The sequence below is a fragment of the Thunnus albacares genome, chromosome 11 (genome assembly GCF_914725855.1).
Source record: "Thunnus albacares chromosome 11, fThuAlb1.1, whole genome shotgun sequence".
NCBI lineage: Eukaryota > Metazoa > Chordata > Actinopteri > Scombriformes > Scombridae > Thunnus > Thunnus albacares.
The window spans coordinates 1,980,378-1,999,634 of record NC_058116.1 but is presented as its reverse complement, the minus strand read 5'-3'; the positions used below and the strand labels follow the sequence as shown (position 1 = coordinate 1,999,634).

Genomic DNA, 19,257 nt, shown 5'->3' with positions numbered 1-19,257 from the left:
AATTATTGCTTTCAGTGCATTTGGGCCAACAAATTATACATACAGTATATATTAATTTTTAAATGATGATAAAACCTTTCAATAGGGTTCTCCCTTTATAACTAGCTGGAAATGACTAAAACTAAAAAGAGAGCCAGAGAAAGTGTTTTTGACCAACTCATGGAGATAACGTTAGCTTAATTAGCTAGCTGCAGCTCATAAAATCTGCTATTGGCGGTTGTCATTTCAGCCGGCAAAACTGATGGTTGCCATCTGGAAATGACAAACAGAACTAATATTTAAAAAATTACTAAGAATTTCAATGGTAAATCTGCCACAGTTTTCATTGTAGACTGCATGTGCTGTGCAAGAGAGGAAAACTCAACAGCCACAGTAACTAAATGAGCAGAGAGGCTTTGCCAACAGCCAATTCACAAGTGAGCAGAGACTGAATGCTACAGTAGGTAAGATTCGGGCTGAATTGAGTGACCCCCAACACACACACACACACACACACACACACACACACACACACACACACACACTGTTTCAGTCCTTCCAAAAAGGGCAGAGACAGATTCAGATTCTAAGAGAGGGGAGGGAGTGGGAGAGAGACAGAGTACAACAAGAGTCACGGAGACAGAGAGCTGTGCTGAGCAGCATGTGGATGAAAACAGGAGGAAGAGGATGTCTCTCCAACATTTAAAAAAACACAAAAACACAGAGTCCTCTGTCTGTTTGGAATTCCCTTTCACCTCTTCTTCCTCCTGTGGTTTCTGCTGATGATGGGCTCCTTCTGCTCGGCTCTGGACAGGAAGATGGCGGTGGTGACAGTGACACCACGTGAGGAGTCGCCGGTTCACACAGTGACAGGTCAGTCAGTCATTTTCTACTTCTCTATAACTGTATTGGCTCTCTATTATGTAAACTTTTAAATCATAGGCTTACTGTTGCAATAGACTTGGTCTTGCTGCATTTCAGTGTCTTTTATGCTTATTATCATTCTGATATTGGTCCATGTAGTCATCTGACAGTTTTGACGTAGATGTGGATTGTGTGAGCAATGTGGAACAAATATGATATTACTATTTTACTACAATTACTACTATTTTATGCTGACATTTTGGCCAGAGATGTCCTAGATAAATAAAGATAGGGCAAAGGAAATAATGAGTCAAAGTTTAGACACTTGAGTTTTTGCTGTTATTCTACAAAACGATCTTACAGTGAATCTATTTGAAATGTTTTAATATATATATATATATATATATATATATATATATATATATATATATATATATATATATATATATGAAATATAAGAAAATCTAGGTCATCAAGATATATTTAATAAAACACAAATGAACAGAAATTAGAGTTTGCAGAAGTGTTTTTGTAGCTCCAGTCAGATGAAGGTCTAAAACTAACCAATATGTCTCTCAGCTCTGCTCGTGTTGTTCTACTTGTCTCAAAAGCCTTTTGACAAACAAAGACCTGAATTTATTATTGAAACACGCACACACACACACAGTGCTTCAGCCGCCCACACGGTCATCTTTAATTGTCTCTTCAGTGTTGGTGCTGATTATGAAGAAGCAATTAACAGTCCATTAGCCAGCTGACCAATCATACAGCCTGTTGTTGCCATGAGGGTTTGTTTACAACTATAAGTGCTCTGCTCTGTTGGACGACGTCAACACACATGAATTGCCTGACACTAACACAAACCATTCCAATCCTACTATTTGCCTCACAAGTATGACGACAGAGAAAAATCATTGCAGCTGTGAAATTGTTCCAGAGTTGTAAAAAGCAGCGTCATGCTGGATGTGTCTGATAAACATTTAGACTTGACTTACTGGTTCATATTTCATCCTTTCACCTGTACCTGCTGCAATACCTGTACTTGGGTACAGTATCTGTTCTCAGAAGGGGAAAAGAAAAGAAGTCTCAACAGTCAAGCAGAGCTGTTTCTGGTCTCTTCTGCTCTTTAGTCTGGCCTCTATTCTGTTGTAGTCTCTAGTCTCTTCTGGTCTCATCTGGTTTCTTGTATGGTCTGTTCTTGTCACTTCAGGTTTCTGGTCTGGTCTTATGTCTGGTCTCTAAAGATATTTTAGAGCATTTTCAAACCAGTCTTTGTTAGTCTGGTTGAATACGACTCTGGTTCGTTTTCCCTCTTGGTGCGATTTGTTTAGCCAAATCTGAACAGAGCAATCATACTTGAGTAAGGACCAAAACACCTGCGTGGAGACCATTTACAAGGAGTGGTCTCAGTCGGTCACAAACGGATAATGTGATCCAACCTGGATACAAGGCATATTCTGCAAGTTTGAGCTAAACAGTTCCCATAGCCTTTGCATACTGGGATGCAGATGAGTGAAAGCAACAGTCGCTGGTAGCTAGCTGGAGAATGAATTGACGTCTGATGAAGTGGGACAGAGGAAATTCTTTAAGACCTTCTTCTTGTAATTACATTCTCACTCCTGCATATCTAACCACTGAGAGGTGTGAACATTCTCACATGGCTTTTAGTGATGCATTTTGGTTCACTTTTCACATTTGGTTCACATTTTTTCTGTGTGAAAAGACACCAAAGCAACAAGGCAATGCAACAAGTTTACCAACTCATCCACTGATTTGGACCAGAGTGAACCAACTATAGGTTTGCAATCACCCTAAAGGTCTCCTCTGATCTCCCCTGGCCTCTTTTGGTCTCTGGTCTAGCCTCTGTTCTGTTGTAGTCTCTAGGCTCTTCATTCATTTCAGGCCACTTAAGTACACTGAACTCATTATCATGTTGATGAAACCAGTTGGAATGACTTTTGCTTTGTGACATGGTGCATTATCATGCTGGAAGCAGCCATTAGAAGATGGTAAATTGTGTCCATAGAGGGATGCACATGGTCAGCAACAATACTCAGTTAGGCTGTTGCATTCAAACCATGATTAATTAGTATTAAAGGACCCAAAGTGTGCCACACCATTATATCACCACCACCAGCCTGGACTGTTGACACAAGGCAGGTTGGGCCCATGAATTCATGTGGTTGATGCCAAATTCTGACCCAACTGTCTGCATGCCTCAGCAGAAATGGAGTTTCATCAGACTAGAATACGTTTTTCAAACCTCAACTGTCCAGTTTTGGTGAGCCTGAGCCCACTGCAGCCTCAGATCTCTGTTCTTGGCTGACAGGAGTGCAAACCGCTGTGGTCTTCTGCTGTTGTAGCACATCTGCCTCAATGTTCCACGTGTTGTGCATTCTGAGATGCTTTTCTGCTCACCACAGTTGTAAAGAGTGGTTATCTGAGTTACTGCAGCCTTTCTGTCAGCTCCAACCAGTCTGCCCATTCTCCTCTGACCTCTCTCATCAACAGGGTGTTTTTGTCTGCGGGACTGGAAGTTTTTCGCACCATTCTGAGTAAACTATAGAGATAGTTGTACATGACAATCTTAGGGGATAAGCAGTTTTAGAAATGCCTGGCACCTATAATCATGCTGCGGTCAAAGTCACCGTGATCACATTTTTTCCCCATTCTGATGTGAAAATTAACTGAAGCTCTTTTCTTGTATCTGCATGATTTTATGCATTGTATTGCTGCCACATCATTGGCTGATTGGATAATTGCATGAATAAGTAGGTGTACAGGTGTTCCTAATCAGTGAATGTATATATATACACAAATACAAAATGATTGAACAAAGTAGAATGAATGAGGAGACTTGTGTGTTTTCTCTTTGGTTGTGGTTGCTCCCAAACATGTAGAGAAGTTTTCCTTTATTTGTGTGGTTGTGTTGATCTCTAGCATAAATCCCCCAAACCAGCTCCTTTAAATTAACTTGTTTAGACCACATAAACCCACATGTGTATCCTTGTTAATCCAGAAAACTTGTTCTCAGAAAACAGAAAAATGTTCTCAGGCAAGTTTTGGAGTTATAAGGAGTGTATTTTTCTATGATTTCTGAGTAGATTTATGGATGTTTATTTGTGATGGACATCAGAGATAATAATATCCTTGGAAAGTGTAAGTGACATTGAATCTAAAAATATATTTATCAGAGCTATTGATCAAAGTAGTGACTCTGAGAGGGAGTGCAAATTGTGACATAAACTGTGGCAATTAGGTTTTTTTTTCAACAATATGTTTATTGAGTGTTCATCATTTTGTGAAGGAAAAAAAGAAAAACATTGTGTATATTTACAATTTAATTTAGCAGACGCTTTTATCCAAAGCGACGTGCTTTTGAGAGCTGATACAACACAAGCATATGTGTGTGTGTGTGTGTGTGTGTGTATTGCTATAAATTCTTTTAATTTATCAATTAACTTCTTACAAAGTTGAGTAAACAGCAGAAACCTAAATGAAATCAATATTTGATGTGAGCAGCTTTGCCTTTAAAACAGCAGCAGTTCTCCTCGGTACACTTTAACACAGTTTTTCATGATAACTTGCGGGTAGGTTGTTGTAACCATCCTGGAGAAAGAATGTTCTTCTGTAGATTGATTTATTATTTAGGCCATCTCAGGTGCTTCTTCATGTAATCCCAGATTGACTCCATGATGTTGAGATCAGGGCTCTGTGGGGGCCAAACCATACCATCTGTTGCAGGACTCATCATTCTTCTTGTTGCTGAAACATCTAAACATCTAGGGTGCCTAAAACTTTTGCACACTACTGTATATATGATATATACATTTGATACATACATAAACAAGTAAACAAACTACAATAAAATGGTTAAAAATACTCTTAATGCATCTAGTTAAATTACATAAATAATAATATAATGATAGTTTAAAAAGAAAAAAAGTGTACATCAGAATCGAGGCACTTACACTACCTAAATATTCATCTCTTATATTGCACTACATTCATCCAATACAGTTACTTGAATGACCTCTAATGCAAAGGCTATAATTATCCTTCCCCAGACTCATCCAACAAATGAGATAGCCCTATGTCCCTAGTATACTTTATAAATGGGCCCCAGATACTTTGAAACCCAGTCCAAACTGATTAAGTTCAAACAGGTATGCCCTTACCACCCTGTCAAAAGACATCTAATGACAGGAAAGCTGTACTGGTACCTCTCTCTGGGGACGTAATATGTTTTACATTGTGAAATCTCTACCGGCCCACAATGAACCCATTTTGGTCTCCATTTATCATTTCTGGTAGAAGAATCACAAATCTTTTTACTCGAATTTTGCAGAGTATTTTCAAATCCAAATTTAAAAGACTTATTGGTCTCAAATTTTAACATTTATCGTTTGTCTTTCCATGTTTTGGAAAAAGTGTAATCAAAGCCCCTCTTAGGGAGGGCGGGAGGATCCGTTCCCCAAATGATTCAATAAACATTTCATTTTCATGACTTATCTCCCTAACTAAAAACATTTTAACTTGTTTATGTCTCCAAGAACAGTAAAAATTATGCCAGAAATGCTAACTTTGCCCATGAATAGAGTTATCCATTAGCCGTTAGTCTGTCAGCCCCCGTTCCTAATAAACACCATTGATAATGTTAGATATTTGTTCTTCCTGAACTTACATTTAAATTCACCTTCACTTGTCCCACATTAGTTACCATATATTGTCATCTGAACTAGACTTTACCAAATTAGACATGTAATAATGCGTCTCATGTAGCATTATGTGCTAATTGGAAACTAACTTACTTGTTATCAAAACTATAGCACTATTTGAAGTTTTCATGTTGCAATGCTCATCCAGTTCCGTTCTTGTCTTGAATTTGCCAGATAAAATCCTTCACTTCTGCTCTTTTACTGAAAGTCTGTGTTCTGTCCTTGTAGTTCACCAGCAGTCTAGCAGGGATAAAGATGCTGTGTTTTATCCCCCACCGAGTCAAATTCCTTCTGCCTCTTGTGCACTCCTGCCGCCAGGTCTGGATAGAAACGCGCTGGTTGAATTTGTTTTTTGGCTCTAACAGCTCATAATACAGTCACCGTGTCTCTGTCATTCAGAAACTTCACAAACATTGCTCTCAGGGGTGCCTTGGGCTACCTGCTGACTGTCTCGATAAGAGGCCAAATCAGCGGCCGAACTACAAAGACTAACTTCCAGTTGGTTTTAGCACATCGGTTTCTTTCACCTCAGACAGTATCTTTGCCTCACGTCCTCACGCACCTCAGTTTGACAACCTCTGATCCAGAAAAAAACAAATTAGACCAATTAAAACCACGTTGACCCAGACTTTCCCAGGATAAACCAGGTAAGACCATTAGGGTTTTTCCATTGGCACTTTTGGCCACACTGAGTCAAAGCATGCCGAGCTGATTTGCATTTCCATTACCAGTTTTATCACGCCGAATTGTGCCTGATGGACCATCTCCAGAGTCAGGCCAAAGTGACCTACCTCCAGGCGGGTTGCAGTGACGTCTCACCAGCTGTAGTCAACCCATGACGATCCCCTTTCTCCTCCTCAAACAAGCTGTGTTGTGCAGCAAGATTCAACTCATGTCTGTGCTGGAGACCAGAGAGAAAGCTGTTTTTAAAAGTCTCACCTCTCACTACTTTTGTGGCTTCTAATTGAATCTGTGGTTTGAAGTTGAGTTTCCCTCTGTGTTTCTGTTTCTACTTTCAGATATCTGCTTTATTTTACTATTTCCTGATTGCTTTCAGCCGTATCTGAGCCACATTAAGTTACTGCAGATGATAACATTTCCTACTGCTGCTGCTTTATATTAAACGGTTTCCACTGAAAAACTAATAAGGGTCTTTTAATGTGAAGAACTTATAGGAAATGAAATGTGTTTTCCACAGTTTTACAGCCGTGACTTTGACCACTAGTCAGAGCCCTGATGTATACAGCCCACTGCTTTTCAACTCAAGACATGCGCATCATCAGTTAAAGAGACACCTTCAAGCAGGTAGCCCTGTTGTAATGTTGCCATGTTGACATGCTGGGCTGATGCGCTGAGTCAAACTGAGTCAAGCCAAGCCTGTGAACCTGGGTTCATCCAGGTCAGATGACAGGTCATATACAGGTTTAGCACGACTCACTGACCAGCACAGGGAGACACCTTCACACTGAACACACAAACACACACAAACACATACATGTATACACAGATTTATGATGTCCATTAAATTGCATTTCCCATTTTCTGACTTCCTCCCACATGGCTTGCCTTTTGTCTTTCTGTCTGAGTTTATCAGCCTTTCAGTCTGTTTTCTATTAGTTATTCCTTTATTTGTCTGCATTTATCTGCCTTGTTTCATGCTCTTTGTTTTTTCTACAGCCATTCTATAATTACTTCTATTTTCAGCTGTGTCATTATTACAAATGAACAAATAAAGACAAGGACCAACAGGAAGTGATGACAAATTCTAAAACGGAGATAATGCACAATCATATTTAGTGTCAGTTTGCTCAGAGTGCGACAATTAATTTTCTCTTACAGATATAAAAAAATGAATGATGGAAACGATAAAAAGGGAAATAATATCAGCATCACATTAAAGTATAGATTTTCCTGTTTTCAGTTGCTGCTGTAGATCATTTTAATTTCAGCTACAGTCTTCAGCTTCTTCTATTATTAGGCTTGACATCTCCAATTCGTGAGGGTCAGTTTTGTGTGGAAAATTCCTTTGAAGAGCAGGTGGAGTAAAAAGTAAGGAAGTCTGTGTTCAGAGAGAACAGAATAATCTTTGATTTGCAGAAAATCTCACTGATTGATTCAACACAAATATCTAGAGACCTGAACCAACTACCCAGGGCTCCCAAAAGCCCAGATTTACTCAATCATTTGGGCGTACATAATTTGACTAATCAAAAATGTGTTTTGCACAACAGTTCCATCATAGGAGTATTGTAAGGCTGCAACCAAGAATTATTCTATTGTTCAGTCTATAAATATCAGAAAACAGTGGAAAAACTCTGATCATTATTCACTGAAGCTTGAAGCCAAAATCCTCAAGCCTTGTTCTGTGCAAAACTAGTTTCAAGTCAATATTTTTCAAAGTCACTGTCATTTTATTGCCAAATTCCCTCTTTTTGTTACAATCCTTCCACTGCAGCTGAACAGGAAAACACTGTCCATCAAAAACAACATATCCTCATAAAAAAACAACAGAATAGGTCTAAAGTTCAGGGCCTAGAACCTACAGTTACATTTACACCATCTAGTGGCCATAGTAATGCACTCCAGCTTTCCAAAACTGTTACAAATCACTGTTAAATAATAATGATGTTGGTGTGACAACGCTGTGGTCAGGTTAGGTTTAGGCACAAAAACTATTTGGTTAGGGTTAGGGAAAGATCATGGTTTGGATTAAAAATGATCATTTCAAACTTGGTTTATACTTCCTTAAAATTATGCAACCTTTGTCATCATGGCAATAGTGAACACCACAACGTTACGGATTTTAAAAAAAATGTCCTGGTTCATGGTTGAAAACATGACATCAACAAATCAAGTCTATCAAGATATCAAGTCACCTTATATTGACATCATCTGAACAGTGTCACTTCCCTGGGTCATTAATTACTATGGCTGTTAGAAGGCCGTGACAAAACAAGGACTAAGGTTTTGTCCACCATCACTTACACCGCAAGTGCATTAGCATATAATTAAAGAGCATAGACAGAGTTTTAACCAATGGACCTCAGTTTTGAAAACTGACTCAAAGAATCTGTTCCAGTTTTTTTTTTTACTTTTCCTTTCTCTCCATCAGGTAACTCTCTACAGCCAATCAAAGCAGTGAGTTGGCTGCAGCATCCAATTAGGAGCAGGTGCAGCATCGGGAGGCGTGTCCATGGACCCACCAATCACTGTGCTGTGAAAAACCACAAAACCTGGTAAGAAGCCTGAAGGCCTGGTCACACCAGCATTTAAAATGGCAAAATTTTTGCAGAGCAATGGGGCGATAGACAGAACAGTAGGAAATAAAGAGAAGCTCTGGGAGCTATTGTGACTGACTAGCTGACTAGCAAGTTAACACTTAGCTCATCAGCTACAGCAGTTCATGAACAAGCCTGGGTTGAATCTCACTATGTCACCAAGTTTCTACAACCAAATATTCTGCAAGGACATACGGATTCATATTACTTTATCATTTTATGGTGTGACCAGGCCTTTAGTTTCAAGATTCAAAGATTAAGGTCTGTCCCAATACCCACAACTCATCACTACACTTCATCTTGTCTGGTGTTCTTAATCCCCCCATTATCCATTATTTTGGTATATTAGAACACCTTGTTGTGTGTTACTGTAAACTGTGACTGTAAACCGTTTTTACAGGAATACTCCACTTAAAATATGTGAGGAGGCAATAGCACAGAAGCAGTGTATTTAGTTATTTTATGGAGAAGAGAGTATAATGTTTGGAACATATTGAACATACTCGTTAACAGTGAAAGAAAGTGGAGTGTCTCCTCTGCTCTGAGCTGTTTCGAAAAACTGAATGATAGAGCAAGAGTTCTTCTGATCTCAACGGTCCAGGTATCATTGGATAATTTGTAATTCATTTGTAGTTCAAAAACCCAAAGACGGTAAATCTGTTATTTGTTTCAAAACAAAAAAACGTTTTTGATGTCAGAATCAAATAACGAAAAACCAATCAAACCCGGCCCGTTTTTGGTTTTTGCCGATTCGTTTTATCATTATTATTATCATTATAAGCCAATTCGTTTTGGGGTTTTTCCTTTTTTCATTTTAAACCAAAAATGAAAAACGAAATCACGTGATCTATTCCTTTTTAGTTTCCCAACGAAAATCCAGAAAACCAAATTCAAAAGACCGTTCAATTTTGGTTTAGAAATCAAGTATCTTTGTCAGTTTTGTACGATAGTGGAAGCGGCTACATTAGCCTACCCATGATCCTCAGCGACCGTTGCTATGGTGAAGACATACAGGTGCTGAGCAGGTAGTTTTGAGAGTTTTTTCTCTAAAAATAAAAGCTGCCTGCTGCCTCTAAAAACGATGCTATGAGAGTGCTGAGAGTAGACCAAAACAGAAAAGTTGCAACAATGACCTAAAACTCACTATGAAGCTAAGTGGAGCTGCAGTCGCTGATAATTCTCTGGTTCATCACCATGTGTATGACGTTACACATCGTCATTTGATACATCGTTATTATAAACGATATAGATTATAGTCACTTTAATACTAATCAGCGAGCTTTAGATGTGTTAGTAAAAGCATTTTTTCACTTTTGACAAGGCCCAGCTAGCTCTTTCCTCCTGCTTCCAGTCTTGCTGCTAAGCTAGGCTAACCACATCCAGGTCCATGCTTAAAGGAAATCTCCACTGATTCTACACAAAAAAGATCAGTTTCATTTTATCACTTTATCGCAAGTACCCCTCAGTCTGTGAAAACAGTTGTATAATGTTTTCTGTGGCTCTAGAGGAGCTTGCCAAGTCTGAGAGAATAACCCTGATGATGTCATAGTGATGTCATCAAGGTTATCTCGGCTTGGGCTTGGAGATTAAAGGTTAAGATGTGGAGTATGAAAGACATAATGTGTGTTTACAAGGCTGGGAGGGACTAATGAAAGATGCTATCAAGTTGCACCATGGGAAATGTATGATCCAGTGTTTTTGGAGATTGGCCCACAAAAGGAACTAGTCAGGATATCTCGATTTTGACCATTCTTTTTCTAATCAGTCTAACGTAAGTCCCCCAACTTTATGTTTGACATGAGTGCCTTGTATGCACAAACATTCTCACTCCCCAGAGGATGAACCCTTAATTTATAATAATCCCATAACCTTTCTTCAAGCATCATCCTTAGGACAAACTCTACATTTTCAGATCCACTATTGGTAAGGTTCTAAGACAGTGTTCTTCTGTCCAACACTTTCATATTACGGCTGTAATGACCACTGCAGCCTTTAGGGGACGCAAGCAGGACTTAAAACTGTTAGTCTGGGTCTGTCACCTGACTGGAAAGGGTTTTGTGATACTCATTTTTCAAGAACATTACATCATCATTGTCTAAAAACCACACACACACACACACACACACACACACTCAGAGGCTCTCTCTCATACACAGCAAACCACACAGCTCCGGCACACACACAGAGATTGAGATGCCTGTTTGCTGTTTGCGTCTGACTGGAGCGTAAAGTTATGTGTTGAAACTGGGAGGGGGTGAGGAGGAGGAGGAAGAGGGAGGTCTGTCGGCTGCAGGATTCCATCACTCTTAGCAACCGTTGTTGAGTTACCACGGAAACGCTCTGCAATGTTCTCTGCTTCTCCTTTGTCCCCCTCTATTACTCTTCTCTCTCTCTCTCTCTCTCTCTGTCTCACTCCATCCTGTCTTTATCGCTGGTCGATTTCCTCCTTGCGTTGCTACGGTGATGCTCTGGGACATTCAGCTGGATCATTTTGCAGCCGCAGTGCCGGAGCGCAGAGCTGAACTGTCAGCTGTGAACTGGTGAATGAAGTCAGCTGATCACCTTGTTTAATCGACTAAAAGACGCCGACAGTCTGTTTCTGCTTTTCAGCTTAAAAACAACAACTACTGTTTGTCCTGTGACCTTTAACCCCTCTGCTTCCTCAACGGATCAGATCAGAGATCAACATTTTGGATTGGCCAAGCTGCCAGGTGACATCAGAGGAAGTTGGATGAAGTTCCATCTAACCCAAACAATCTTGGCTGTGATTGGTGTCGATGTTTTCACGACTCCGTCAGTCTGACAGACCTCTGGACGCTTCCCAGAGACCAAACTCCGCTCAGTGAACACTTCTTCAAACCTAAAAAAAAAACCTCCTTCTCCTCCACACCAAGATGAACGAAGGGGTGGAGGAGTTGCAACTGCTTGAGGAGGTGCAGGAGGCTGAGGAGCAGGAGCAGCAGGAGGAGGACATGCAGCAACAGGAGGGAGAGAGGGAGGAGGTTCAGCAACAGGAGGGAGAGCAGGAGGAGGTGCAGCAACAGGAGGAAGAACAGGAGGAGATGCAGCAACAGGAGGCAGAGCAGGAGGAGGTGCAGCAACAGGAGGGAGAGCAGGAGGAGGTGCAGCAACAGGAGATGCATCCGGAGGAGGTGGAGACTGTGGAGGAGTCACAAAAGGGAGAGGAGGTGCAACATGAGAAAGAGGAGCAGCAGACTGAGGACGTGCAGCAGGAGGAGATGCAACAGGAGCAGGAGGAGGTGCAGCAGACAGAGGGGGTTCAGCAGGAGGAGGAGCAGCAGACAGCGGGGGTTCAGCAGGAGGAGGAGCAGTGGCTGGAGGAGGTACAGACAGAGGAGATGTCACAGACTGAGGAGGTGCAGTGGACTGAACAGGAGCAGCAGATTGAGGAGGTGCAGCACACTGAGGAGGTGCAGGACTTTGTGGACGCTCTGGAGCAGAATCAAAATAACCAGGTCCTCATTCGACTGAGAGGAATGTGAGTAAACGCAGTTTGTTCAACAGCTCTATCAGCTGGCTGATGATGTAATGCTGCTGCTGATGCTGCTGATGTATTAGCACTACTGATAATTGGTGATCATATTGAGAGGATCACTTGGTCACTGTTAGTTTTGGAATCTAACTGACAGCTTTGTGGATGGCCTCAGTGTGGTTGCCGTGGTGATGTTGGCATGGACTGAGGATGGAGGGAGGATGAATGACAGAAAATAAGTGGAAAACAGTGGGCGTAGGACACCACTGAACATAAGAGAGAGAGAGACTGTGTGTGTGTTTTTGATGAGGTCTGTTTGTCTGTCTGTCAGATATCTTCTCAGTAATGGACGCTAACAAGCTAACATCGCAGCAGGAACATTGCAACATCTGTGTTAAACTGAGGCTACAGCAGCAGATGTAAAACAGCATGTCTTCTTGTTCTCAATAGTTGCCATGGCAACGATGGAGCGTTGTGATGCAGCAAACTCTCTGCAAAGATAGATCAGGAGCAAGACAGAAAGCGAGAGAGTGAGAGAGGAAGGCAGGGCATGAAAACACAGTGGATGAAGAAGAGAAACAATTTCAGACTTCAAAAATGGACTTTTCTAAGAGCCATAGCCCCCAACCTTTTTGGCTGTTGACCCCTTAAAATAAAGCAATGTTTATTTGCAAATCCAACTTGCATATGCCATATAAGCTGTGAGCAATCTACCCTTCTAACTTCAGTTTGTTTCATATGACTAAATGTTAGAGGCACGAGACTGTAAAATTATCCAGTGTTTCGCAAGAAAAAAAGCAAAGATTAGAGAAAAGTTAGAAAAAAGATCTACAATTTTACATAGCTTAACATGTTTTTTCTTGTGACCGCTGAGATTTATCTTGCAGGCAGGCGTGGACAGGTCTAGAACCCTTGGTTGGTTGAGGGTTTTTTTGGATAATTTTTGCAAGATTTTATTTTAATGCATCAACAGCAAAATAATTGAAATCTTAGCTGTATAAGGACTGGTGTTCTGGTTGTTCCTGAAACACATAAAACAATATTTGTGAATTTGGCATGAAGTGTCCGTCCAATAAGTCCACACTGACCTCCATTTGGCTGTCACTGTCTTCAAAAGTGGACTGGACAAAAATAGTTTTCAAGTAGGCTCCATGAGTATACAAGAAGAAAACAACATTCTTTTTCCTGCCCACTGCAGGGAAAAATGTCTATAGTGGGGGTCACATAGTCATACATAATGTCTCAGAAGGAATGGAAGTATATGTGTTCCAAAAGTCGGGTGAATGACCGACATCAAAAATGCTTTATGTGTGGATTCTACAGAGGAGTCTGCTAGCTGCTCTGTGAGGCTGTACTTAAAGGTTCTATATCTAGAATTGTGAAGCAATTTACATGTATTAATGTTTTTTTTATTGTCAGTGAGTGAATGGGAAGTAATGTAACGTCAAAAATGAGACCTTCCACAAATTTCTTGGTTGTCTGTAACAGCCCGTGGACTGATTTCTATGTGATGGACCCGGACCAGATTTTCCGCGAAAATCCAACAAAATTGACATTTTTGCGTGCTCCTGAGTGCCTTGTCTCTCTCCGACGTCAACAAACAACCAGCATAATCACACAACAACACAACAAAAATGGCGCTATTCAACTAGAAACCCGCAGATATTACCTATCTAGCTAATGAGACAGCTAGATGCCTCCATCAACCGCCACAGATGTTATTATAAGAAGGAATCTGATTCTGACATACAGAACCTTTAAGCACAGTGGTGCTTTGAGCTAAATGCTAATGTCAGCATGCTAGCGTATTAGCATGTTAACATTTGCTAACTAGCCCTTATACATTATATTGCCAGAACCGACACCCAGGTCCACATACTTAAGCGAACATTTGGTCTGGAGTTTTTCATGGTTTGGACTGGCCCCTTAGTTCCAATGAAGGGAAATCTTGATGCAATACAGCATACAATAATATTTTAGACAACATTATTGCATGCTTTGTGGCAACAGCTTGTGGCAACAGTTTGGGGCAGAGACTTTTCCTGTTTCAACATTACAGTGCCCTTGTGCACAAGGTGAGCTCCATAAAGAAATAAGAGCTGGATTGTGTTTAGATCCTATAGACTGGATGACTGAGGATGAACACATTTTTAAACATAGCTTCACATATATAATTTTCTGGACTCAGATTCAGATGTATTCAGATGTATTTATAAATTAAAATAATTATCTTATAATGTATCATTCTTCACATCACTGTAGTCTCATTTGTCATGTTATAACAGAAAAGTCACTAGTAATGTTTGATTTAATTAAAGTTTTTCGCATCAGTGGCAGCAGTGAAATGAAATGTGCATTGTACTACTTTCATGAAACACACACATATTTATGCCCCTTGGCGACTGTATTGTTTAACAGACCCTATTTGCGACACAGCAAGAAAAAACTTTACTTTAGCAGCAGTGGTTGGTGTGCTCTTTGAATAAGTTGATGCAAAGAGAAGTGAAAATTATGCCAAAGCCTGTAATTTACATTAGCAAATGAATGTGTCATCTGTCAGCAGTGATTCAATGAGACAGAAAAATCAAAAGTGTAAAATTCAACACACAGGCACATTTACACATTCAGTAGACACAGAGCAACATTATCATCCCAGTGGAGTCATGTCTCTGGCCACCTGGTGAATGTGAGTCCAATATTCTCTATCCTTATAGCTCTGACTTTGGTCTCCACCAGCTCCTGAGAAAAATATCTTGCTCTTTAGCTGCTAAATGCTCCACTATGTTCACCAGTTAGTCGCTATCTTTGTCAGCTTGGCGAGAGTGAAGTTTGTGGGATGTAAGACCAAAATAATGAGCTCAAAAACACTCAGTAGACCTGCAGAGTTGGGTGATTTATCTCTGTGTGTTTGTCACTATGAGCAACAATGCCTAACTTTCAGTACTGATACCAAAACAGTCCTTGCTTCTATACCTTTCACTTCGCAAAATATGCCAATTTCCTCAATGCATCAATGTTAATTAAAGAACTTTGTCTGTGTTAAATTTTGTCTTAAATTAGAAAAGTTGATTTAGATCAAATGACTTATATTTGATCATAAAATATCTGATCAAAGAATAAATTAAGAAGATACATCACTACCTATACAGACCATGTGACACATAAGAATGAAGTAGTGAACAAAGATTAAATTTCTTAAATCAGAACATGTAGAGTATAATGAAATATACATATATATAATTGTCTAATTGTTATTTACTCTGTGTCAGATCAGATTCTGTGATGTTTTCTGTAGTTTGTTGTGAGGTGGATGAACACTAGAAACTACTTTTCATATAAAACTGTCTACTGTAACACAACTGCAACAAAGTACAGTCTCAAAAACTATGTAACTGAGCCAACACGCAAACAACTTACAAGTAAACTAACTTGTATTTATTGCAGTTCCACATGCATTGCATGACATTGTACAGGTGTTTGTATTGTTGACATTTCAGTCTTTATACTAACTACAAGTATTTATTTACTATTTAGAATTCAAAAAGTACAGCATTAAATACAGCACCAAAGATAAGTATGTTTAGTGGCTTTTATTTCTTCTATAATGTCTGAGTTCATGACACAGAGAAAATACTTTGAGTACTTTCCTTTGCATACAGAAAAACAAAGCTAAATAACATTATCCTGACAACTAAACCTAGGTTATATTATAAATGGTAAATTGTATCGATGGCAGGAATCTACCATGCAATGTGCTGGCCTGACTAAAAGGAGCAGTTTGGGGTTCAGGATCTTGCCCAAAGACACATCGACATGCAGATATGCAAACTGCTAACCTTGTTATTAGTGGATGACTCGCTCTACCTCCTGAGCCACTGCCACCCCATTTTATCCCTGTTTCTCCTGCCACCGCTTCAGCTGCAGAGCCTTGACTAGTGTTTTCACTGGACTCAGTGGGCTCAGTGGTCCTGAATCCACTTTGCTGCTCTGCTCCTCCTCTTTGTCATCTGCAGTGTTACTGCCACTGGCACCAGCAGCGCTAAATGCATTAACTAGTTATTTTGTGATATTTAGTTGCTTCTGTTTCCCTGGAATTTAACTTATTTCCTCTCAGATTTTGAACCGCATCTTTATGGGTTTTTTTGTTTTGATATTCAAACAAAATGATTTGCAACTGACAACTGCAGCTGAGTCAGTGTTCATATGCCGTCAAAAGATTGACCTGATAGCCACTCTACCCCTGAAGGATTGATACCTAGTCCTACAGGCAAAGAAAGTAACAGCTACTTTTTTACAACCATTCAGACTCAACTAGTCTGATCAATTGCTATGACATTCACTGACATGTGGAGTATTGCTGTTTCCAGTGTATCTGCTAAATTCCATCCAAATGAATGACAAGCAGCAGAAGTACAACTTAACAGCTCAAACACTGACTGAATGACAATGAGATCCATTCAGCTCATCATCTTCATCAAAAAACTACCTGCTTCATAACATTCGTTTACAAGTGGTCATTGTTGCCCATTGTGCTTGAAACTTGAAGTGCTCTCTTGTGTCTTTATTCATATCCAGGTTGATCATATGAATTATTCTTTATAGACATAAACTGTAGATGCAGTCATCAAACAAACGAGGTATGTTGGAGGGAAAACAAATAAGTCTACATATTTGTTTTTTGGTCCCTAGTTTCCGTGGTAACAGCAGAACATTTCAATGCAGCAAACTCTGCTGAGAAGAGAGAGAGAGCAGGACAGCTTTTTATTTTTTTCACCTCTTTATTTTTATATATTGTGATCTATATGAGAATAGAGACTTTTCCTTTGTCTATCTAATTGTATATTTATTGTATTTTTTTATAAACTTTGGAAAATTGACATTTGAGGAAAACTAAATGTGAAAGAGAGAAAATGTGCACGTTCTAATGTCTTTACACTAACATTTAATTGTTAACCATGGACTCAAAAATAGAATCCAAGTTTTTTTTGTGTGTGTATATATATATATATATATATGTATGTATAAATATGTGTCTGTGTGCATGCGCTGCAGTTGGTTAATTATCAAACTGCTGCATTTGAATGGAAACTGCTGTTTCTTCAGGCCAGAGCATGATGTAACAAAGTTCACAACTAATAAATGTGAAAGCACCCGCCAGTAGTGCATCACAATCATGTAAAGATTGTGTACATAATAATTAAATACATTTATTATATATTAATAATGGTCAAGGACACAAGGAGGAAAATGTGTGATGAGAAACTACAAAACATACCAGCACAAGGACAGAAATGGTAGAATCATGGCAGAGTGGTGAGTCATGCTCCAGAAACTAGATCTGTCCTCACCTGTCACTGTCACATGCTGCGGCATGCTTTCATTTTTTTGACCAAAAAGAACAACAGCAGGTCAACCTGGTGCTGCTCACTCCGTTGTACCCGCTTTGCAACTCAGTGCTAAATCCACCCACGCAGGCCTGTGTACAATTACCAGCCATGAAATAGCAGGTTCCTGCTGCCAGATTTCAAAGCTGAGAGGTGTCAGAGCAGTGATTGGCTAATTTCAGACCCAATGGAGCATTTAGATGCTTGTCGTCCACTTGTGGATTTATATTGATGTGCATATTTAAATCTAGGAGGGAGTTTTCCAATCCAATACGTGTAATGGATTTACTGGTGAGCCATGACAAGAAATGTATCAACCCTTGTGTTTTGTTGATATTGACTTTACAGTACTTTCTCATTCTGAGACCCACAGACCACACTGCTGTATGTATAAAAATAATAATAAGTTGAAAAACAACCCTTTTTTCCCATTAAAAATCTTTTCTCCTGACCATATTAAAACCCAATATGAAGAAAAATATTGAAGTATCAAACCTTCCCCTTTGACCACAAAGCATCGTTATTACACTGATGTCTTGTATGTTTACATGCACCTGATGGGGACTCACAGCATACACATTTGTGTGCAAGTGCACTTGTATTACTTATGTTGTGGAGACTTAAATCTGTATACATGTTTACATTGTGGGGACTCACATTCCTTTTGGGGACAAGTTGATACAACAAGTATAATAAAGTATAATGTCAAGTATATTTTTAGAGTGGCTAAAGAGGGCCTGGGGTCTCCAGGATCCAAAACAGAACATTAGGGTTAAGTGTATTGGACAAAGTGGGACAGTGAGTTTTGTAATGAGTATGTATGGGAAAAGTTGTTTTGGGCCAGTGTCGCATGACTTGCAATACCAAACATGGCCACTATACTAAAAAATGAGGACAATTTGAAGGCAGCATGTGATTGGTTCAACTGAGTGACTGTCCTGTCTTTGTTTTGTTTACAGGCAGAAATATAAAAATACATCACAGAGGTAAGACACACACACACACACACACACATACACACACACACACACACACACACAAACACAGAGGAAGCTCAGTAAGAAGCTCAGAAGCTCAGTCAGTGAAGTACAGCTCTCACTCCTCCTACACACACCTGGACTCCCTGTCTGTCTGTCTTTTTGCCTGTCTCTATTTTTGAACAGACATATCATATAATCGCTCTCACTGTCTTCACTGTTTGTCTGACTTTATATGTGTGTTTCTCTTGCTGTAACATTGTGCATTGTGTGACTCGAGTTATAGTGTTTGTCTTTCACTGAAAGCTTTTTCAAACACTTAAAACGTGAATCAGAAAGACATCTATCAAATACTCAATGATCTGACGGGACCCCTGAATGACACTTCTTCCTGTTCTCACTCAGTTCTGTGACATTTGTCACAATCAATCTTGTCATCCTGATACCTTGACTCCCCTTCTACAAACAAGCTAGAGAAATGTGTAGGTGTCAAACAACATCAACAAAAGAAAACAAGACTATGACCCTGTCATTCATTGTGAATGGAACCTCCAAATAATAACC

At 39.7% G+C, this 19,257-nt stretch overlaps 1 protein-coding gene across 1 annotated transcript in view; it reads left to right on the top strand.

The window, feature by feature from the left end:
* Positions 1 to 11,592: 11,592 nt before the first annotated feature.
* pde1a (phosphodiesterase 1A, calmodulin-dependent) overlaps positions 11,593 to 19,257 on the top strand; it is a 31,676-nt gene continuing 24,011 nt past the window's right edge. The window contains exons 1-3 of the mRNA XM_044366212.1: positions 11,593 to 12,000; positions 12,109 to 12,338; positions 18,676 to 18,702. Coding sequence (XP_044222147.1) covers positions 11,734 to 12,000; positions 12,109 to 12,338; positions 18,676 to 18,702 — 524 coding nt within the window. The 5' untranslated portion in view covers positions 11,593 to 11,733. The remainder of the gene's footprint in view (positions 12,001 to 12,108; positions 12,339 to 18,675; positions 18,703 to 19,257) is intronic.